This window comes from Erinaceus europaeus, chromosome 17 (assembly GCF_950295315.1).
Source record: "Erinaceus europaeus chromosome 17, mEriEur2.1, whole genome shotgun sequence".
Taxonomy (NCBI): Eukaryota; Metazoa; Chordata; class Mammalia; order Eulipotyphla; family Erinaceidae; genus Erinaceus; species Erinaceus europaeus.
The window spans coordinates 30,230,582-30,253,995 of record NC_080178.1 but is presented as its reverse complement, the minus strand read 5'-3'; the positions used below and the strand labels follow the sequence as shown (position 1 = coordinate 30,253,995).

At 51.7% G+C, this 23,414-nt stretch overlaps 1 protein-coding gene and 1 long non-coding RNA gene across 7 annotated transcripts in view; one reads left to right on the top strand and one right to left on the bottom strand.

Annotated features, from left to right (window-relative positions):
* The window catches only part of PAX6 (paired box 6), a 34,211-nt gene extending 11,651 nt beyond the window's left edge, over positions 1–22,560 (bottom strand). The window contains exons 1-8 of one of the 6 annotated variants that reach the window (XM_060176635.1): positions 22,454–22,560; positions 15,564–15,779; positions 11,464–11,540; positions 11,062–11,122; positions 7,348–7,478; positions 6,511–6,552; positions 6,201–6,416; positions 5,300–5,465 (exon numbers count right to left, since the gene is read on the bottom strand). In XM_060176635.1, coding sequence (XP_060032618.1) covers positions 5,300–5,465; positions 6,201–6,416; positions 6,511–6,552; positions 7,348–7,478; positions 11,062–11,071 — 565 coding nt within the window. In that variant the 5' untranslated portion in view covers positions 11,072–11,122; positions 11,464–11,540; positions 15,564–15,779; positions 22,454–22,560. The other 5 variants (XM_060176639.1, XM_060176636.1, XM_060176638.1 and 2 more) reach the window with 5 other exon arrangements.
* On the top strand, positions 18,742–19,700 carry LOC132534045 (uncharacterized). Its single transcript, XR_009545757.1, has 2 exons — positions 18,742–19,224; positions 19,460–19,700. It is a non-coding gene; the product is annotated as an uncharacterized LOC132534045 (long non-coding RNA).
* Positions 22,561–23,414: the final 854 nt, after the last annotated feature.

Here is a 23,414-nt window from a genome sequence, read left to right as displayed (position 1 = left end):
AAATAGAGAGTTCACTAACTAGCTAAATATGCTATGCTGCAGCTGAGTCCTTGGCATATCATTTAAGTGATACATTTTTAATTAGGGCATTTCCACCACTTTTAATGTAATTTCTATCATTAAACAGGGGAAAGTTTTATTGTTTTCCCCTAGCTGCTTGGAGGGCAAGATGTGCACTTGGTCGAGATGAGATGTCTGTTGTCTTCAGTTTTGCTGTGAAATGGGTCTTGAGTTTGGAAGGCCCCCAAGGGATACCAACGTGTGGTCTGCCATCCGCCCTCATCCTAGAAACTTGGCCAGTGGGGGGAGGGGCCTCTAGGGGCGCCTTGGTGGGAATCGACTTGGCCAGGAATATCATTTATAACCAGGAGACAATAGGCAGTGCCTTCAAAGAGTTCAGGGAATTGTGACAGGATCTAGTGGGATCTTTTCAGGAACTCTGAAATGTTTTAAAACCCCAACTTTCTCTCCCATTTAAACAGGCGGATTCATCGGCACTGGCCACCATATGGGCCCTTGGAGATCTATTGAGATGACCACCAACACTTGAATAGCGAGGGGCTGCTTTTCAGCGCCGCACAATGCCCTGAGAGTAAGGGAAACTATTAAACTCCTGGGGCAGGAGCGTTGGCAAACTTTCGTGGGCAGAATTTTGAGGCCACAATGAGCGCGGACAACAAAAGGATTCTCTTGAGGCGTGCAGCGGGCCACATTGTGTTACAAGAAGCCCAGTCAACAGACTTTTCACTGAAGTGTGTTAACCCCTCTGCTCTGCTATCATTAATCACTGTCCGAAGAGCAGGCGCCTCAATGCTATTTAGGGCATTTGGCTGGGGGGATGGAGGATGGACTGGGGGGGGGGGGATGGGAGGGTGGATGAAGACTGGCCAGCAGGGAGGAGGACAGGCCTGGAGGATGAAGACCTGGGTGAGAGAGTGGGGGGGATAACAGAGGAGGGGGTCTAGATAAGATGAAGGAAGGAAGATAACTCCAAAGAGGGCCTAGAAAGGTATAAGAAGGAAAGAGAGTAGAGAGTACTGGGAGGGAAAAGAAACAGGACTGAAGGAGAATGAATGAGAAAGGGGGAAAGGAAGAGAATGGAGAGAGTATTAATATATGGGCAGGGGTTCTATAAGAAAAACAAGAAAAGCAGCTCAACTCATTTGTGCTGGTACAAGTGTCTGCTGAATGACTACTCCTGGTTTCCTATAGACTTTTCAAAGTGATTTTAAGGAAAGAAAGAGCCTCCCTTATTGGGGGGAGTTTGGTAATGGAAGAACATTTTTGAAATATCCATTTATTGGCTAGGGAGATAACATAATGGATCTGCAAAAGATTTTCTTTTTTTTAAGTTTCTTAAAAAAATTTTATATTTATTTATTTATTCCCTTTCATTGCCCTTGTTGTTTTATTGTTGTAGTTATTAATTGATGTCACTGTTGTTGGATAGGACAGAGAGAAATGGAGAAAGGAGGGGAAGACAGAGAGAAGGAGATAAAGGATAGACACCTGCAGACCTACTTCACCGCCTGTGAAGGGACTCCCCTGCAGGTGGGGAGCCGGGGGGGCTCGAACCCGGATCCTTATGCAGGTCCTTGAGCTTTTGCGCCACCTGTGCTTAACCCGCTGTGCCACCGCCCGACTCACTGCAAAAGATTTTCATGCCTGAAGCTCTGAGGTCCCAGGTTCAGCATCATAAGCCAGAGCTAAGAAGTGGTGTGGTTTATCTCTGTACCCTTTTCTCTTCTCCCTCTCCCTCCCTCTCTGTATCTCTCTTATTAAAATGCATTAAAATATTTTTAAAAAAGGAATACCCATTTATGACCAACAAAAAGGTCAGTGGGTTATTATTTTTGGTAAGACAATAATCAGTGACCATCACCTCACCAGGTGGTCCTTCATGTCTTTGCCTCCCAGGAGACTAGCTGGGTGTCCCTCAGAAGACCCCTGCAGACAGCATTATCTGCTCTAGTTTGCTGCTCTGACATTTTCCTAATTTTCCAACATGAAGGTTCACATACTCTCCCTTCTTCTCTCTCTCTCACACACACACACACACACACACACACACACACACACACACACACACACTAGTAGATGCTCTGCTGACTTGCAACTGTCAGCCAACTGAAACAAAGTTCATGGGGATGAAGGGAGCTCAGGCTGAAACTTTTTTTTTTGGGGGGGGAAGGAAAGAAGAAAGGAAGAGGAATTAAAGAAGAATGATAAGGGGAAACTCAGTACTTGAGAATCCATACACGACCCTGCAGAGCAAGTGTGCACTGATAAAAAGTTTGTTTGCTACTTTCAAAGTAGCAACTGTTTGCAACCAGGCAGTGAAAGAGGCCATTTAAATTGGCTATCTCCTCTCCCCCACACACACACACCCTTTTTGTTCTTTAGTGGATTTACCTTCCACTCTTAAAGCCTTTACAAAATAAAACTAGAAGTTGGATCTCGAATTCCCCATATGATAAACCTAAGTGGCAGACAATTAAGATATCTTCTTTAAAAGGCGCCCCCTCGGAGCCCGCAAAGCTGGGCCTTCAATGGGCGCCTTCCACCTTCCAGCATAATCCGTGAGAAGGCCAGTGAAAGCGCCTCCTATTATCCCAGCCCCAGGACCATCTGACGCGGGGATAGGATTTGTTTCCTGGAAGAAGGAGAGAGAGAGAGAGAGAGAGAGAGAGAAGGCTCTGGGAAATAAAATCATTCCTTAGTTTCTTGGTGTCTTAATCAGTGAGGCGGAAAACAAGCAAGAAAAGATAGCAACCCGGTTGCGGCACCTTTTCAGCTCGGGAGCTCGGATCAAAACATTGTAGCATCTGTTGAAAAAGAGACTGACTAAATCCTATAGAAGGCCCGGGTATTATGGGAGCTGGGGGTGGGGAGGAGATAAGAAAAAGTGTCTCCGCGAGCCCTAAACCCACCAAATAGCTGGAGAATTGGAGCTGGATAGAGTTGTCTCTTGTCAGCCCACGTCGGCACGGTTTTATTCACTGACGCATGGCATTGATCAGATGGAAACCATATTTGTCTCCCTCTGAGACCTAACCTCGCCTTATGCTTTCGGAGTAATAGACTCTTTAAAACCCCCAAACAGCTTCCCCGGTAGGGAAAGGGGCCAGGGAGTTGGGTAGGAAAGGGGAGGGGTGCTGGGGGGTAAGGATACAGTACTTTTAAGCCCCAGAGGCCTGCGGATTCCCCAGAACTAGCCACCAGTGTCCTGTGTACTCAGCGAGGTGGTGAGCGGTGCCCCGTGGAGGACGCATTAGAGTGGGGGGAGGAGAGGGAAGAAGAGGGGAGAGGGAGAGAGAGGTGGTGGTGGTATTCCTATTGGTAGTGAGTGATCCAGAATTCTGTAGCAATTCGGAGCATGAAAATTAAAAGCTCCTGAGCTAGCGCCACCTCTCGCCCTACCCACCACCACCACCACCTGATGGTAGGCCTGATGGTTGGGATCACTCTTCCCTTGCGCCCTCCCCTCACCCCATACCAAAAGCTGCCCTAATCGGGGTCACCTTTGGTGGCAATGGTGGGGCCCACAGAGCTGCTTCCACTCTGAAGGGGGCGACGCTCCTCCAGTCCCAAACTAACGTGAGCCCTTGGGGCGGGGAATCTTTCAATCCTCCCGGGGCCCGACCTCTAAACCTCCTGCCCTCCTCCAAGATTTCTGAACCCTATGGACCAGAATCCTGACTTGAGAAAGTTGAGCACGGAGGGGCAGGCGGGTGCCAGGCTCGGTGTCACCAGGGTGTGTCCAGGGGTGCCCGTGGGAACCCACTGCTGCCCGGGTCGGCTGAAGATGCGGCGTTCTACCCGGCACCGGGTGCTCCCCGCAGGCAAGAGCGGGCCTGGGCTTGTGTCCCAGCGGGGGCAGCGCCTCCTCGCGGGAGCCCTCCGCGCCCCGGGCGGCCTCCATTGGGGACCTTGAGGCCCGCGGGGATCTCTCCGGGGACCCCAAGCCCTGCACATCTGGAGGCCTTTGCGGCCGCTCTGGGAGACCTGGGTCGAGTGCTTTGCTCCCTATCTTCCCAGTGTCCGTCCTATATTGTTTTCCGCTCTTAAAACTGACATGTCTAATTGGCAATTGGTGCCGAATCGTGTCCAGAGGTCTCTTGTGGAACATTTCTACAGCTGTCTCCTTCAACTAGACGCTTATTCATGTCGCCTTAATGAGAAACAAAACGTTCTCTAATGAGCAATTACAGAGCGACAGGATTGTTCCCATAACAAATTCTTGCGAGTGACAGAAGCATCCTTTGTACCAGATATTTCGCATACTGTTACCGATTTTCCCTTCTCTAGGCCGGCTGGGTGAAAGCGAGAGGCACCCGGTGCGGGTCCGAGAGTGCCCCAAGCGCGGGCAGCCCCATCTCCTTGCCCGCGCCGCCGCCCCCGGCCGGGAGCCCCAAGGCTGCGTACTGCTCCGGGGAGTGAGATGCCACGTCCCATTATCCCGCATATTATCTCCTTGTCACGAGGACAACAAATACCGATTAATCTTCGGAGTAAACTGTTTCCTATTCTTGACCAAGCTACCTCGGGGTGCAGGGGAGGGGACAGCCAACAGGCCCCACCCCACCCCACCCGCTCCCCCACCCCCAACCCTTATCCCAGAGTCTAGGACAGCCAAATCCCCTCTCTGCTCCCAGCCCTCCATAGGGCACCCTGCAGTCTAGCTCACCAAATTCTCACCCCACCTTTCTACCCAATCCCCACCCACAGAGGGGTGCAATGGAGGGGTTGTGTTGGAAGACCATCACTTCCCATGCCCACCCAGCACCTCACTGCTCACCCTCTCACATGCATCCTACTCATAGACACATAATTTGTCAATTACAGCAAAAAGCAAAACGATACAATTATGTTTACCTTGCAGTCTGTCAGTGTGTTAACTCATCACACTTCTACAGCAAGGGGGCTCCCAGTGCATTTTAATGGCAAATTTGAATAGGGCACTACACAGTTAGCTCTTACAGGCATGCACATACTCCTGTCCAGAGATGGAGTGCACATGTATGGAAGGACACAAACACACACACACACACACACACAACACACACACACACACCCTCTACATTCATACTACTTACTCTGACATGCACAACCTTACTAAACAGTTCAATGAGCATCATTTACATACACTTCAAATGACTATCTCTTTAGTCTTTGAAGAATCTCTCCACTACATTTTCCAAGCACAGGAAACCAACAAAGGTTAAAGATTGGGAAAGAAGAGGATGGGCACAGAACTGCATATATGGAGAGGTTTGAGGATGGTGCTTTAGGTTTTTACCTTGTGTGGGTTGCCCTGGTACTGAAGTCCCTGGATACCATCCAGGGCGGGTGCCCCAGCTTCCGGTCTGCCCGTTCAACATCCTTAGTTTATCATACATGCCATCTGCGCCCATCTGTTGCTTTTCGCTAGCCAGGTTGCGAAGAACTCTGTTTATTGATGACACCTGCAAATCAAACCAAAATCAAACCAAATGGTAGAGTCTCCTGAACATGGAGCTGCCCTGACTAAAACCCCCATCTTAGCAGAACCAGCCCTTTAAACAATGACCCGTAACACAGTGTTCCCAGCCACCCTGCAACAGTAGGGGAATTCTCAGAGGAATCATGGGAAGAATGACAGCCATCACCCTGGGCATGGAAACTGAGTTGAGCAGAAAACTAAGAGACTGAGGGAAAAGAGGGGCCTTATACCATTGTTGGATATTTCTGGTAACCTAGCCCATGGGACTACTTTGCTAGCCACCGCACACACACCCCAAATCGGGAAGGGGAGCTTGGTTTAGACCTTTCTTTCACTTTGTTTGCTTTTTGTCAGGGCAGAAAGAGAAGTTTGCTGTCTCAAGAACAGATCAGGCAGGCAGATTTGGAGGTTAGAATATGGTTTTCATTTTCACTCCTGAGTTAAGTGCCTTTCCCCAACTGCCCTTTGCATTGCAACATGCAAATTATGTGAACAACTCCCCACAATGACTACCATTTTCTAGAAGGTCAAGGTGTTTCTCTCAATAACCCCAGGTACAGAGGAGACACAAATGAAGCAGATTAGATACAGTAAAAGAGAGAGAAGACAGAGTCCCATAGAAAGGAAAATAAAGGGAGGAGGTGAAGAAAAAGATAGTAAAGAGGAAAAAAAGCACAGTGCTAAGGGCAGGGAAGGGGAATGTTCTTGATGAACTTACACTTGGTATGTTATCGTTGGTACAGACCCCCTCGGACAGTAATCTGTCTCGGATTTCCCAAGCAAAGATGGATGGACACTCCCGCTTATACTGGGCTATTTTGCTTACAACTTCTGGAGTGGCTACTCTCGGTTTACTACCACCGATTGCCCTGGGTCTGATGGAGCCAGTCTCGTAATACCTGCCCAGAATTTTACTCACACATCCGTTGGACACCTGCATAGGGGAAGTGGACAGAAAACCACATTATTAATGATTTCAAGACAAAAATAAAATTGTTTAAGTATGCATTAAACAATGACAAGCTTACGTTTTGATTGTCCAGCACTTGGACTTTTGCATCTGCATGGGTCTATAACACAAAAATATACCTTCAATGGTACGAGAACTTACTGTAGAGAGCTTTTTTCTTAAAATTACATTTGTAGCCCTAAAACTACAAATATGATGATACTTTAAAACAATTTGACTTAAGAAAACTAATTTAAAAGTTTCCTTTAAAATAATGGTTTTCTTAAACACTGTCTGAAGATGCATCAAAACGAAGTCTGATTAATTTCTTTTTACTGACCTTGCTTAAGGTTATGTTTTAATGAGCAAAAGTGGAAGATAAATGCATTTTAACACTTAGCTTATTTTTTCCTTTAAAAATGTGCCCAATTGAATAAATATGGGTTTAGAGAGGGAGGTAAATAGAATTTGCCTCTTTAAATCAATACACATTCTTCATGAACATGAAGAATGCAAACCAATATCTCTCAATTTCAAGTAAGCATGGAATGAGGGAGAGGGGGCATGAACTTAAGCTGGTTTATATAGTTCAGCTTTAGCTCATAACTGTCACACAATTAATGTTTTCTACCCAATGAAAAGAAAAGGATATTTTAAAATAACCACACACACACTTTTTTTTTTCTTAAGCAGATGAGTTATCTTATGTAACTGACCCAGGTTGAAAAAGATAGGGCAGGATGGTGGAAGGAAAGGGAGGAGCAGAGGCAAGGGAGTGGGACAGGGGTCTGAGTTTGGGAGGGGGTCCACAATTAGCAGTGTTTACAGTAAGAAATGAAGAGAGGGCATTGAGAATGGAGGGCTGCGGGGGGGGGGGGGGGGGGGGCGGCAAGTGGGGTGGCGCCGGGAGGATCACCTGCAGAATTCGGGAAATGTCGCACGGCCGGGCCCCGCTGTGAGCTAGCTCTACGATCTTCTGCCGGGTGGAGTCCGGCAGTGGTCGCCCGTTGACAAAGACACCACCGAGCTGATTCACTCCGCTGTGACCTGAGGAGAGGGAGAAGAAAGGAGAAAAGAAGAGAGAAGAGAGGAAAAGAAGGAGAGGAGAGGAGCAGAGAGGAGAGGGGAGGAGAGGAGAGGACAGGAGAGGAAAGTAGAGGAGAGGAGAGGAGCAGAGAGGAGAGGAAAGGAGAACACAGGGAGAGGAAGAAGAGTAGCAGGAAGAGGAGTAGGAAAGAGGAGAAGAAAAAGAAAAAGAGTAGGAAAAAGAAGAGAAGACAACCAAAATGCATCCTCAGCTCCCTGCCAACCCATGCCATCTTCAGCAGCCAGATTCCTAGCAATTATCCATTAAAAAAAAAAAAGACACCAAGATCTCAAATCCATGCAGCTCAGCCCCAAACACAGCCATGCTCTTGCTCATGATTGCAGAAGGAACATACAGACAATGGAGGGCACACACACCTCACAACAGCAGTGCCCCCCCCCCCCCAGAATCTTGCCCCCTCTTCATTAACATACCAGTCAGTCTCAGAATCTATAGGGTGCACACAGTCAGCTCTAAAGTATATCGACCGAAAGACCCCTTCTTAGTGACATGGCAAACTGCTTTCCACTGAACCCACACACAATCTCCAAAGCCTCTGCACTGTCAAAACTGTGAGGGAAAATCTTACAACTATTCCAGATTCCCCAGGACACAGGTGTCCAGAAATATTTGCAGTCATACTCCAAACTCTAGAGAAGGCACTAGGATCTTAAGGGGGTGAGAGGAGAAGGGAGTGGGAGAGAAAACAGATCCATAGCTTGTGAGCTGGTGAACCCCAATCTCCACCGCAGGTGTGAAGTTCTGAGCTCCAGCTCAGTCCCAAGCACAAAGTGGTCAGACTGCCCAGAGGGGTTGAGGACCGGAAGCCTCCAACTTGCTTTCCTACAGGCTCCAACTTGCTTTCTTTCTGCCTATGAACTTGGCCCTCCCGCAGCCAGAAACAAATATTGGCAAAAAATTAAAAGAGAGAGAAGCAATAGAGCACAGTAGCATCCCCCACCCCCCCTTTATCTTGTTACCTCACAACCCCACCCCATTGTCTGATCTATAGGAGTTAGCACCTCTCTATAGCCCCCTCCCCAGAAACCACAATCACACAAATAAATTCAACTACCAGCTTCTTGTTGCTTAAAAATCTCCAACCTGCAACCTGGAACTCTAGAGAGCAGCCCTTCCAGGAGAAGATGTGGCTCCCTGCTCAGCTCTCCCCTCTTCTCTTCTCCTTGGAGTCTCTTGATAAATTGACTCCAGGAGCTGGAGCTTCTTAGCAATAAATAAGCTCCAAATATAGAAGAGGGGGGAAAAATATGATGAGCCTCCCTGACATTTGTCTTTAAAATAAAACTAGCTGCACGTCAAGTTTGAGCTTAATTTCTGGAAATAGGCGGAAGTCGCTCCGGATCATGCATGGAAGGCTAATTGAAAAGATCAGTCGGGGCGCTTGTGGCAGCCTTGTCACTTTGTGACAGTGCTCCGCTCCGGGAAATTGCATCGTCACGACAAACGGGACCATGATAAAACGACCCTTTCCGTCCCTATTTGTGGATCACTCAGACAAGATTGAACTGCACTCGTTTCCCCTTCGAGGGGAGCCGCGTTTTCAGAGTAGCCGAAGGCTGGGGGCTGGGGGGGGGGGGGATGGCTCACAGGGCGGGGGAGGGGTAGAGGGGGAGGCCGGAGCCTCAGCTGGATAAGAAGTGACAGGCGGTTTGGGGGGATCTGGGTTGCGACAGGGTCCAGCCCAAGCAGGGACGTGGGGGAAGGGTAGAGCGTTTCTGCCACAGAGCAAGGCCCAGTATGCGCCTCTTAAACCTCCTGTGTTCTGTCCTGTGCACAGCAAGACCCACCTACCGCTCCATCCGCTGAGCTGCCCCATTGGGCAGAGGGAGCCGAGTGGAAAGCACAAGGCTGTCCCAGAGAAGAAAGACTTTCCAAGACTTCACGCCTGGCCTGAGCAACTCCCAATCTAGGAGTGTGCGTCTGGGAGCTGGAGGCCTTCTAATCCTAGGCTTCCCTCCTTCGCCCCCTCCCCACCCATCCCATCTGCAAAAAATGACCAGTCTGGCCCCCCTCCTCAGCGACCGCCAGTGCTTGCCCAGGAGAGGCCAGGGCCAAGTCGCCTCTGCCAGCATGGAAATGGCAGCAAGGCAGCACAGCTCTAAGTCCCCCTTCAGAGGTTAAGCCTCAATCATTGTGTCTCTTCCCCAGGGACGGCTGGCGCTCTCGCCCAGTGGTGATGATTATGCGCCTAGAATTCGACCGCAAAGCATCTAATAGGAAAACATATGGTGTCAATTTGGATGCTCTGCGCCTAGCACACACCCGGGATTGAGAGGCACAAAGCCTCCCAGGCCTGCCTGCGACCCTGCGCCCCTCTGGGCCTGCCAACCAGGCCGGGGCAGCAAACTCTCAGCCGTGGCCCACACTGGCCAGGGCCCACCGTGGGCCTGTGGCTGGAAAGCCTAGGCTCCTGGGGAAGAGCCCAGCCCTTGGATGGGTGGACAGAAGCCTAAGAGAGCACCTGTCTCCCAGAGCCAAGCCCCAGGCCTGGCAGGTTCAGCCAGGTGGCACCTAGAAGTTCGTCCCCTTTGCACTCTTTCTGAGGCAGCTGGGCACTTCCAAGACAGATCAGTCTGGGAGCCAGAAACCTTCCTAAGCCAGCCAGTTGTCCAGCCATGGCAGGTTGCTAGAAAATCTAGGCCTTTCCACACTCCCAGTCCAACTGGGAATTTAAACTATGCCCAGACTCATCACCTCAAACCCAGCCTACTGTCAATGGACCTCTAGGCTCCTAGGCTCCAGACCAGCCCTGCCACATCCCAGCTACCATGGACTGAGCAGGAAGGTGGATTGGGGGCACCTAGGAGCCCGGGCAAAGGGATACTGGGAGGTACAAAAGCGTGGGAATCCAGAGCACCAGCAGGCCCCCATAATTGCAGTTTCCTGGGCAAGAATTCACCAGCACTATGGCTCAAATCCACTCTCTCCCCACACCCAGTAAACCCTGCTCTCTACAGCACCCTGTAACAGCCCCAGGGTGTGGAATTACCACCTTCATTTCCCCCACCTCACAGCAGTCCTGGGTGCCTGGCTCCCCTTCCCCCTTCAGACCCCTGGGGGGAGGGGAGGAGTTGCCCTGCGAGTGACTGAAGGAGAGGGGCCCCACACCACAGGTTCATGGAGACACTGAGTCTTGGTTAAGCCTAAAGGGGCCTCCTCCTAGGAGAAACCTCCGCCCCGCCTAGCTCAGCCCAGCCTCTCTCCTTGGGGTCAGAGCCCGGGCAGGGGCGGGGAGGGGGTGTGAGTTACAGGATGGGGGGGATGGGATGGGATTTCTCTACATCCATCGATTCTTAAACTGGAGCAGGCTGTTCGGAAGGGACCAGCCCCACTCCAGAAGTGAGAACAGCAAAGTAAATGCCCTCCCCTATTGGGTTGTGGGTGGGCAAAAGGGGAGTGAGGGTGGGCAACTTGCTATAGGTTTTGGGGCCTTTTCCCTCACTTGGCTGCCTCCAGCACTTTGAGCCTCCCTGACCCTAGGAGTCCCCAGCACTAAATTCCAATCAGACCAGAGACACTTACTGTTCTGCATGATGACGCTGGCTGGGAGCCTCGGGATCCCACGGGGCTTGAATATGGGGCTCTGTTAGCAAGAATATAGGAGTTAATCTGGGGTCACTGAGGCAGGTAAACCTAATTCCCCACATAGGATGATCTGGCCCTTGGACAGGAGAATCCTCCATTTGGGAGGGAATCCACCCAGTTGCTAGGAACATCCTCCCTTCTCTGATGCATGTAACATCTACCTATTGGGCTACAAACAAAACACCTCAGTAATTTCAATATGGATTTCCTCCTTGATCACTTAGTAGTTAGCTCTTAAACTAGGAAAAGTGATGACCCAGAGTTTAAATTTTTGAAGCAGCATTCTAAAATTGTTTTGACTCTCAAGCTCCAGCCCAACACAGCCACTGCAGGACTTGCCTGAACTCTGGGATGTTTGTCCACACTTGCAATAAAAGTTCTCACACATCTGCGCACCTCTAGTTAAAGTCTTCCTCCTAGGACAAAACAGAAAAAAGGTATATCAAAATTTGTCTCAAAAGCAAAGGCCATGGGCTCTCTCTGGGCCCCAGTGTGTGTATATGTATGGTGGGGGGCTGCAACTAGGGCTCAAATTGCCACAGAGTCTGAAGTCCCAGAGTTGCTCCAACATTTCTACTGGTAGCTTCCGCAGAAGTGCCCACATTTAGAAAGTGACTAAGCTACCTAGTTCAGGAAAAGTGAGGAAGATTATAATCCAAGGTCCCATTTTGCAAAACCAAGGAATGAAGAGAACAAGGGAAAAGGGTGGGTAAGAAGTAGAAGTCAAAGGATGGGGGAGGATTGACACTTGAAGTTCAGAAGCAAGACCTTGGAATATCAGTGCACCTGAAAATGTAGGCAGGGTCCCAGGACTGGGAACTTGCAAGGCCACACTTCCTCTTTCCTTGAGGAATCTTGCCACACCACTTGTCTCAACATCCCCAGAACAAACTCTCTGGTTATGCTTTTATCCTTCTTTCTTTCCCTAAAAGCTTCAGCCAGATGCCCCACCCCCACCCCACCCCTACCCTCAACCTTTCTGGGACTTTGAAAGTGTGGAGCCCAACTCCCACCCCCCACCCCCTCACACTTATTGTGATTCACTACTCTTTTGGTGTTTAGATCTTCCCCCCTTGTACTGTATGGTGACACACGCAGTCTACCTCGCCTTACTGCTTTGAAAAGTACAAACAGGAGGGGGTGAGCGTGACAATGCCTACAGACAGCAAACAATGGCTTCTATTCGCCAGTGCTCCCCAGACCCAAAGAGCAAAACCAAGTCTCCCTAACCAGAAATGCAACTTCCAACCAAATGCACCAACAACTCCCTAATTAACAAAGGGAACAGAAGGACAAGCCTCACATCAAAAGTCCTTACCTGGTTCAGGTTCCCCCTCCACCACCTTCTCTCAGCCTAACCCAAAGGACGATGAAGAAGGTGTGTGTGTGTGTGTGTGTGTGTGTGTGTGTGTGTGTGTGTGTGTTGGGGGTGGGGTGGATAGAAAAGTAATTTCTTGTTATAAATATCTGGAGGTAATTGTGTTACTGGTGTGAGTTGTTAGGGGTTGTAAAAAGATACAACGGCACTGTGGGGAGCTCAATTGGGAAGAGAGAGTTACAATAAAGAGCCCATTCAAGAGGTTTGCAAAAGAAAAAAAAAACCTAAAATAATTAAATAGCCACAGCATCATTTCTCCCTATTTTCAAAGTCTAGAATATTCATTCTCCTTTTTTCCTGTTTTACCTATTGTGATTATTAATTTTGCCTGCCAGCAAGCAAATAATTCTGAAAAGCACATTTTTTTCTTTTCAAGGCCACTCATGGTTTAATTTATTAACTAGCTAAGAGGCAGTTTAAATCCATTTAAAACACACACACACACACACACACAACACCTTAACAGGAGAACTTTCCCCTAGCTTCCAAAAACTGCCTAGTAAATATTGACAACTACAAAGGCCTACCCAGTTACCCTTGGCAGAATTACCTCCCCAAGGACTCCCTCCTGTCTCTTGGTCCCCATGACCACAGTCGTGCCCCCAAACAGGCAGAAATCCCAACAACCCAGAGAATGTGCCCTCCACCCCCAAATGAGACTCTGAAATTGCAAAGGATTTGCTGGACTAGAGAGAGGGAGTGGAATTCCCCCCCAGAAAGACTAAAACTTCCTGAAGTTTTCTTGGTAACCTGCACTGTATTTATTCACAGCTGAATCTCCCCATGCCAGCCTATACATTCTTGAAACCATTAAAAGAAGAAGAAAAAGAAAAAAGTCACTAGCTGATTGCAGCTGATTAATTTTCGCAGCAGCTGGGAAGGTGGAAGTATTTCAAGTTCCGGATCTACTCCATTCCCACCCCCCTCTTGTGCTCAGAGCTATCTCATTTCTTAAGTAATCTTTAACACTTAGTGTGAACTGGACCTAGGGAGCCAGGTACCCTGACACCAGGAAGCAGTTGTCCTGAAACACTGGATACCACCGCCACCACCACCCCCCAAGCTGGAGCCTGAGCCCCTCAGCTTAGCCCTAGGCTCTGTTTGTACAGCCCTAGTCAGCTCAAACACCCATGCTGAAAAGAAGGTAGTCTTTAGACACCTGAGAATCACCTAGAATTATGGTCCACTAGGCGGGCAGGCCATTACCTCCATCTGAGGCACAAGCCGTAGCTTTCCATGTCTTGGTTATTTTATTTACTCAAAATCCATCTCCAAACTCCTTAACTGGCATGAAGGAGAGAGCTTACTTTTGGTCCTACCCGCTACCAACCAAAGAGTAATTAGCAATAAGGATGACAAACTTTGACTCTTAGTGCCAAATAAGATAACAACTAATCAAACTGCCTTCAGGCATCTGCAAAGGTCACTGGCTATTTAAAAAAAAAAAGTAATGTCAATGGTAACAACTATCATTTCTGTGTAAACTCTCCAGGCTTTCAAGCTTTTTGTTTTTCACTTCAGTTTCCACTTCCACCCCTCTCCTCAAACCTTCCCAAGTTTGACTTAAACCTCTGAAAAGGATTAGGGAGGACTGGAGAGTATGAGGGGGGGAAAAAAAAAAAGGAAGAAAGAAAGCAACCATGTTCACTTTGTTTTTAAACTTTCTAGAAATCACTCATGACTGGAGGGCCTGGCTTTAGCACTAAAAAAAGAAAACATTTCCACTTGAAATTCAACTCTATTTTCCCCCAATTACACTTGCTAAAATTCAAGGCTATTATGGTGCTGGAGTACTGAGAAAATCAGCACAAGGAAAGAGGCAACAACTTTATGAACTTTGAAAAGACACTTTTCCTCCAGGGGCCTTAGAATCGAAACCCTCTGGAATTACTCAAGCTAATTAACTGGGAGAGGATGTGATCAGACGGGGGGGGGGGGGCATTGCTTTCATATTGATTTTTTAAGGCCTCACAAAGAAAAAAATTCAGTTGGTTTGGACTTTGAAATATATATATATGTACATATATATATATATTTTTTAAAGTAACATCTCTCAGCTTCAAAACGTGTTGAAATGCCAACCTTGGTGCACCTTTGTCAGAGAAACACAAGGGTGGAAAATACCCACGGAGCTCTGGGGGATGGAGACAGTGGAAACCCCAGCAGAGCGAGTGTGGAAGGTTGGGGGGAACCGGGGAGGGGGGCACAGAGTTTTCAAGTTCCGAGCTCAGCGCTCAAGTTGGGGGTGGGGTGGGGTGAGGGGTGAAGGATGAGGGAGGGAGGGGGCTTGGTGGCTGCTGACAATTCTCCCTCGGTTCCCAGCTCCCTCCAAGAGAGCGCGAGTTCTACCGCGGTGGCCTGGTGGCTCAATGGCTCTCTCTGCCTCCAGCGCGCGGCTGCCTTGCAGATCAGCTCTGCTCGGCTGTTCCGGGCACGGTGCCCCTCGGCGCCCGAGTGCCAGCGGGCTCTTCGGTGCCCTAGCCGAGCGCGGAACAAAGCCCTGGAGGACGGGCGGGCTGCGGTGAGACGATCCGGTTCCCTCGGCGCTCCCTCGGCTCGCCCGCGCTCTGCACATTCGCCCAGGCCTGGGCTGGACAAAGCGGCCGGTGGCGGCCGGTCTCCGCGCCCGCTCCCGGGCCTCGGGCTCCGCAGAGCCTCCGCGTCCTCCTCCGCTCGCCGAGAGCACCGGGCGACTACCGGGCCGGGAGCCGCGTCGTCCGAGCCTCCTCGATCCTTCCTGCGGGTTCAGCCTTCGCTGGCGCTGAGGTCGAGCCCGCAGCCTGCCCGCCCCGAGCTCCGCGCCGCTCCCGCTCGCTGGCCGTCGCCCTCCAACGCGGACTTTCGCTGGAAGTAGAAAGTTTGGGCTTCTGCGTGGAAACTTCTCTGGCCCAACTCTCCAGGCGAAGCAGTGGGGGAGGGGACCGGCGGGATGGGGAGGAAGAAAGGAAGGAAAGAAGGAAGGTGGGCGGGAAGGGGGAGACCTGCCTGGATATTGCAAAAGAAAAGGGAAGGGGGGAAAGAAAGAAAGAAAATGAAGCGAGAAGAAAAGAAGCGGACTCACCTTTACGAGGCATGCTGTCTCGCGAAAAGCTCTTGTCAAGAGTTTTTTTGGTTGTTTTTGTTGTTGTTTTGATTTGGTTTGGCTCTTTTTTTTTTTTTTTTTCCTGTTGTTGCTTAAAACCCACAACGGTCTGAAAGGGTGTTTGCAAGGAGTTGCTGGCGAGAGTTTTCTCCACAGACGCTGCTGGTTTGGTGTGTGAGTGCAATTCTCAGATCCCTGGGAAGGAGACAGAGATTGACAATAAAATGGGCTGTCAGCGGCTGGAGAGTGAGAGATAAAGAGTGTGGGTGAGGGAAGTGGCTGTAGCCAGCACACCTATGCTGATTGGTGATGGCTCAAGTGTGTTAATGTGTGTGTGTCGGCGCCCGGCCTCGCCTCCACCGCTCCTCCTCACTGGCCCATTAGCGAAGCCTGACCTCTGTCATCATCCTCCAGCAAAACACTTCCTCCTGCGCCTGAACCAGAGCGGGAAATGAGGCCGAGCCACGGTTCGCTTTTCAAACCCACTAATCACTCCGCAACATGCAAATGCACCGCTCGCTCCCACACAAAATATTGCTTTATGCAAAGCAGCGCCGGGGCCTCGCGCCAGCCGATTGGATGCTCCCTCTCCCCGCCTGGTGCAATTGGTCCGTTTGTTTGAATATGAATACACTTGTTTTCGGCTGTGGCTGGTGGGTCCGGGCTCCTCTCCCCGGCGCTGGGCCCCCGCACCCGGACTCTGGAACTGGAGCTCGGCGATATCTCGGAGCTCAGAGCGCTCTGGGAGTCAGTGCGTCCGTATGCTAGCTGCAAACTTGAGAGGTCCAGCGAAGACCGCTGGCTTGGGTTGGGGTGGGGAGTGGGAGTGGGTTGGGTGTCGAGCCCTCTACTCCCCCTCCCCCAACCCCCCTCAACTGTGAGAGAGAACTCCCAGCTCACCGAGGGTGCAAGTTTCTGCAGCTCAGAGCTGCCCTTTCTGGTCAACTCCAGCGCAGAGGCCAGTCGCAACCCCCTCCCCTGCAGCCCTTTCCCCAGCTCGGCCTGGGTTTGGGGGCGTGGGACACCCCAGAACCCTCGCCCTACCCCCTCAGATCCCTGAGAATAAGAGAAAAGGGCTGTCTGCCTGGCTGGGTCCAGGCAGCAGCAACGCTATGGCAGAGGCTGAGATGAAGCCTAGGCCGAGAGGAAGCCATCAGTTGGGGAAGCCGAAGAGACCCAGCCTACTCCCCAGCTCAGGCCTCTCACTTCTCCACCCCCCTCTCCACCGGCCCTTTCTTCTGCCCTTTCTCCTTTTGGAAGCTGGGGTGTGCAACAGAGCGGAGGCACAGCCTGGGCTAGAGAGGCCCGAGCAAATATGCCACTTACTTTGTGTACAGAGGGTTCTTGTGAAAAGCTCTGAAGAGTCCTCACCAAACACTCACCAACTTCTCCCACGTGCCATTTGTTGACTAAGTGCGGCTGCTTTTTCCAGGCTCTCAAGAGCAGGGGACGGGATGGAGGGAGGTAAGGGAATGGGGTGTGTGGCCTGGGGTGAAGGGGTATGGCCCATGTGGGAAAGGTTCTGGGCACATGTGGGCAAGCCAGCAACTCAGGTGTGTCAGTGTGTGCTGCCGGCTATCTGGGTGTGATGCTGGTATCCCTGCACCACCATTCCCTCTCCAGGGTCTGTTCAATCTATGGATGCAGCGCTCCTGCAGCTGCTGCCAGAAAACCGGGGAGGAAAGTAAGTAAATGGCTGTTCTCTTCTGACCACACACCAAAAGTCCATTTGTTGAATGCTGGACAATTAGGACACACCTCAGTACACTCCAAAAGCTCCCCTCGGTGCCTGCAGTTAAGGTGACGGGAGGGAGCAACTGCCTAGTCCCCGTGCAATCCTGAGCTCTCTCAGAGCTTGTAGGCCCCAGCACAGAGAAAGGGGACACCAGTTTGGGATGGGGGACACACACCAGAACCCTGCAAAAGAGAATGGGATTGGAAGAGCTGAGGCAGAGAGGTGAAACTCAGCCAGTGCGGATGCACTTGACTCCTATTGACTTACAAGAAAGCAAGTCCAAGCTCATCGGGACAGTCTGTATTCCCTAAATCTTGGGACAGGAGGCTAGAGAGCTGCCCATTCCCCCTCCCCAACCCAGAAAATGAGATGGAAAAGACATTACAGATTGCTTGGGGCCACTCTGCCTGGTGCGGGTTTCATACTGCCCCAATGAAGGAGCTGGGATCCAGTTCTGGGAGGGGGGGGACATGGAAGCCTCTTCACTCAGGGCGGGTTTGGGCTTGCAAGACCTGTTCACCACTTTGACCTGGGGATAAACCTCCCTGAGGCCCAGGAAGACTTCTCCCCGGGAGAAAACCTGGGGCAGAATCGAAAGAGGCAGCACCAGGCACGGAGGTCAGCGGCCTCCAGCTTCTGATTTCGCAGGACCGAGACTTCTAGGGGATCCGGAAAGTGGGGCAGCGGGCCCAGCTCCCAGACCAGCCAGTGACTTCATTCTTCCTCTCTCCCTTTTTACTTCTCCAACAAACAGTAAAGAAGCTTGCACTCAAAAGCCTTCCCCAAGGGAGGACAGAGAAGACCCAGTGACTGTCTGAACTGGAGGCAAATATCATTTTTACAACTTCTCAATTAGCGACCGTGTGGATTAACACCTTCTTAAGCTTTGCCTCGGAAAGAAGCAGCCATAATCTTGTTGTTATTTCCCTTCAGGGCACTGGCTTTTTTTGAATTAGCTCCTCTTCACCCCCCCCCCAACCTCCCACTCCCACTTAACCTCCAGGAAAAGTTTTGGTAACAACAACAAAAATCATAAGAGAGAAGAGAAGCGGGGAGTGAATGCCACTGACGTCATTGTGTGGGGTGTGGGAGCTGGGGAAGGATTCTTAGAAAAAGAATTTCTTAAAAAGAAACAAAAAAGGGCTTGGTTGCTTCCAATGCGTCGATACCGGTGTGTGTGGGGTGGGGGGGAGCTTAGCCCCGAAGGGAGGCAGAGTTTGCAAAGTTTACTGAGAGGTGAAGTGATCTTTCCCGGATTTTCCCAAGGAGTGTAGGGGTGCTGTGCTCCGTCGTGGAGTGCCTCTCGTCCGCAGCTAAGTACCTGTTCTGCGGGGGGGGGGGTGTGTTGCTGGGGCGGGGGACGGGCCAGAGGTGTGCTCAGAACTGACAGAACTCCAAGGTCGCCATTTTCTCGCAGCTCCCTGACCGATCGAGGCCCACTGGCTGCCCTCCGAGGCGGGGGGGGGGGGGGGGGTCGCGCCTCCCGTTTTTCTGTCTCTCCTTTTCCCGCCTCTGCCCAGGTTCTCTCCTCTCCGCTAGCGGCTCGCCAGAGGAAAGCGGCTCAGCTACGGGGTTCCCGCTGGGACCGCCGGGGGTCATCCCACCCCTTAAGGGGGGGGCGGGAGCGCCCCGGGAGGGGGCGGCTAGCCCTTGGAGGGTGGGAGAGTACAAGAGCCCGAAGCTTCACACCTCCAGCTGACATTTACCGGTAGCCCCCAACCCCCATCGCAGGCTTTCACTCCGGAAGCCCTCTATAACGCGAGGACTAGGTGCCCAGCTCTCCCCGGCTGCACGTTTGGCTCCCAGCTTAGGAACCACACATGTACCCCGTGACCCCACACCTCGGACCCATCGCTTTCCAGCGCCCAGCAGCGGAGCGGTGCTGGCACCCTGGGAAGGGCGGAGGTGAGTTTTGCTTAGAAAGAGGGCAGTAGCCTCAGACACCTGCGCCACTTTGCAATCCTTCAGGGGCTCTGAAAGGTGGGGGGCTCTGGATTGCTATGCTGGGAAAACCGGCCAGGAAAGGAGTGTGTGCTAGGCATAAGGCGGTCCATCCCAGTTTCCCAAGTCCGATTGCCTCCTCCACTTGGGGCCTTCATCCCTCTTCTTGCTCCAGCAACCTGCGATTTTCCTTTTCCAGGTCTCTGGACGGTCTGCAGGAACCTAGAGCGCCAGGAAGCTGCACAGAACCAGGAGCAGGCTGGGTAGTGCCTCCAAGGCTTCAGCCTGCTGGACTGAGCAAAGCCGCCACAGTGCCCACATTCCTACCAGTTAACTATTGTTGCAGGGCATTCTCTGGATTTAGGTCCCTTTCCTTTCTCTTAAGGCAGAGAGTGTCTCTCTCTTCCCTCCCCCTCGAAAAAATGCTTAAAAACAAACAAACAATGTCCATCTGTATCTCCATCCCACTGAAGAGATCCCTGCTGCACTCCCTCCCCTACCCAGTGACCTCAACCCAGGACCCTCCATGCTGTTTTCCAGATGTGCTGGACACCTGCAAGCAGTGGTACTCTCTGACACCTGCAGTCACAGTTCCTAGAAAGTTTACTTTCCTTTTCAATCCCCCATCTTTCTTTTGCAGTGTCTTCTCCCCCCCACCCCAGCACCCGCCCTCAAGAGGCAAGAATTCGGCTTCAAAAGAAAATCAAGCCAAGGCCACCTCATTCCCTTTTCCCTAGAGATCTCCCCTCTCAAAACAGCTGTCCATTTTAAAGGCCCAAGCCCTGACATTTTTCCTGGAGTAGAGCAGTGGGGACATGTGGGTTGGGGGCTCGGCTGAGGGGTGGGATTTGAGGCTGAAGAAGAGGGAGGGAGCAAATGTCACGGCTGGCTTGCTGGAGCAGCCAGGGAACCAGAGCTAAGCATATCCTGACGGGCTTTTAAAATGACATTGATTGGGACAAGCTGTTCCCCACCACAGTAAGAGTTAATCTGCCTGTTAATCAAGGCACTAAAGGGCTCAATGCAAGTTTTATTAGCGATTGGAGAACAGAGGCAACAGCGAGGGATCAAAAGCCTGGACCGAAGATATTTGTCAAAGTGGTCACCCAAAAAAATGTATTTTCAATTAGAGAGTAATTCGGGGCTTTTTATCAGGTCCTAACCCAGTCTCACAGATGGTGACTTCCAAACCAGGTGGGGGGAGTATGGAGGGTAGCCACAGAACCAGAGGGGGGGGGAGAGCTGTGGGTTGGCTCCAGTGAGTTTAAGAATCCTCAGCCTGGGGCCCGGATGCCTCTGATTGCTCTGGGGAGGAAAGAGAATGAAATAACAATGCAACAAATAACATCATTGACATCCACAGCCAACCCTCCTGGTCAGCTCTCCACTGCTCAAGTGCCAGGTGGCATGGCGTGTGACTCTGGCCGGGGCCACAGCGCCTATCAGAAAGTTTATGCAGCGACAAGGACTCTCTTTGAGTTGCTGTGGCGCTGCCTCCTTCTGCCCCAGAGTGGCGTTGGGTTCCCTTAGTTTTCCCTTTTCAGATTCTAAAGCAAATTCACAAAATGCCCAGACCCAGGAGTATCAACTCAAACAATAATCCAAATTATATGAGAGGGTTTAGGGGGGAGTGGGAGGGAAGGGACCGATCCAACAGTTTACACCCTCCTATCTAGAAGTGAGCAGGAAAAAAAGGAAGTCCCCCCTTTCGCCTTGGGTGCAGGGCGAGGACTCTGGTCAGAGGTAATTATGTCACTGCATTTTCACACCGTGACAACCGAATAAACACAATCCCCAATAAACATCTCTAATGAAGGAGGAGGCCTGAAGATGGCTGGGTTTGATTTATGACTGGAAGAGAAAGTCCACTTCTCACTGTAATGCTGATTGCTGGCCTGGGCGCTGATTGCTGGTAACCTCATTGCTGGCCTTGTCGGGAACAAGGACCCTACAGAGGAGAGGGCCTTGGCCCAGGTAAGTAGCCGCTTCTCTCCGGCTCCTGTTTCCCAGGCGTAGTGGGCCGGGTTTGGTCTCGGCTGGGACCAGCTGATGGTCCCAAGCACCTGTCACAGGTGTCTGAGATATGACAAAGGTGCCTGAAAGTCTAGAAAAGGGGTACCAGCAAGCACAAGTGGGAGTGAGGGGGTGAGCCCTGGCCTAGTCCAGAGGCTTCCCAAACTTCAAGGCGAGGTGCTCTCCGGCTCTGCCTAAAGCCTATCCTAGAGTTTTTGGCCGCTTGGGGCTGGAACTTTCGCCCGCCGCAACTACCGGTTAATCTAACAGTGGGAGCCTCCTTTTGCCTAACCCTCTTCGGAGAAACTTCTGGCACCCGGCAAGGGCGGTCCCGGGGCAGCGGAGTGCCCAAGCACAGCTCTCTCTGGCGCTTAGTGGCTGGTTCCTCCTGGCACCAGAAGCTTCCCAGCGAGGCAGCGAGCGCAGCGTCCGCGGTGGTAACCCGAGCTAGCGTTCTAGCTCAGTGAGAATCGCTAATTATTAGGTCCTCCGATGTGAAGCTCAAATCACACGCTGGGGGCTTTAAGCGCAGCCCAGCTCCGCCGGCCGCATTCTTTCGTCCTCCACTCTTTCCTGAGAAACGAACTCCCGGACTTTGTTTCGGTCCAACCAACTACATTTTGCAACCGCCGCAAACTTTTTTTTGCTGCACTTCGCCTGACCCGCGGCAGGGCGGTTCCAGGAACTCTAGGCGCCGGCGGAGACTCCTGCAAGCACGAGTACTGGGGACTGCTATTCCAGGGGAGACCTGGGTGCCAACTGCACCCCCACCCACCCACCTCCCGCATTTCTCAAGGTTGCAAACGGCTTCTACAAACGACAGCAGCATACCTTCCAGCCAAAGGTTTTTTTTTTTTTTTTCCCTCCCTCACCCCTCCACACTACCCCCATCCAGCTCAGCACCCAACTGGAAGTCCACTCCGGGGGCTGAACCGTTTTACTACTTTTGCACAAGAGCACGCTCTGCACAGAGAAGCTCCCTCCCCCGCCGTATTCAAGCCCACCCCCGGTAACTCCCCTCCGTTTTCATACGCCTCCATTAAAAAGCAAAAAAGTCAAACCCTTTGACTGCTTGGGAGTGGGGGCGGGCTTAGAATTGGGGTGGGGGGTGGCCGTCGAGGGCAGCAAAGAAGGCGGCGCAGGCCCGGCCCGGGACAGGGACCGGAGCTGGGGCGGTTACCTGGGAGCGGAGGGCGGGGAGGCAGGTGAGCCTGGCGGCGCGGGTTCCCACACTTCTCACCGCCGCTCTGCAGGGGAAGTGGCAGATCTGACAGCCGCGTTCTACGCGCGGACCTGCCCCAGAGTTTAAATGTCAATGATAAGAAAAGAGGGTGCTCAGGCAGGCGCTAACTTTCCTTAATACCCATGCCAGCGCCGTCTTCATTGGCTGCCTGGTCCGAGTGACGTCACGGCGGCCGGAGTTGAGCTCCGCTCTGCGCAGACAAGCGCTCGGGCCCCGTGGGAGCCTCCCCCTCCTCAGCGCGGGTCCAGCCGGCTCTCGACTCGCTGGGCCTTCCCGGCCCCGGCTGCCCACGCCCAGCCCGGCCCTGGCCTGTCCCTCCTTCCTTGAGGGCGTGGAGACAAGCCCTAGGAAACTAGTCCTCCTGAGTGCGCTGCTCCTCCCTGCCCTGCACGCGGGTCCCAGGGCCCCTGTCCCTGTGCTGGTCACCTCTCTTCCACGGGGTCCACCTTCTCTCATCCCTGAGAAGTCACTTGATCAGAAGCATGAGGGAAGGTGGGGGTGAGTGAGTAGCCCCGAATGGAAAGAGATCACTGGCATCTATCTCCCACCCTTCCGTTTTTCTCTTCTTTCTTCCTCTCTTTCTTTTCTTTCTTTCTCCCTTTCTTTCATTCTTTCTCCCTTTCTTTCATTCTTTCATTCTCTTTCTGAAGGAGCTAGTAAAGTGAAGACTCCTCCAATCTGACTCTCACACCTACAAGTCACCAGCAGGACACAGTCCGGGGCTCTGGAGAGAGGACAAGTGATCCCTTCCCTCAGGCTAGGCCAAAGGCCTTTCCAGGGCCACTTGGTTCCTGGAAAAGAGAGCCCCAAACCACAATTGTCAATGCTGCCCTCCCTCCATGGGCTAAAAGGTTTCAGAGTAATACAGAAAGTGTGGGTGAATTTGTTCATCATTGAC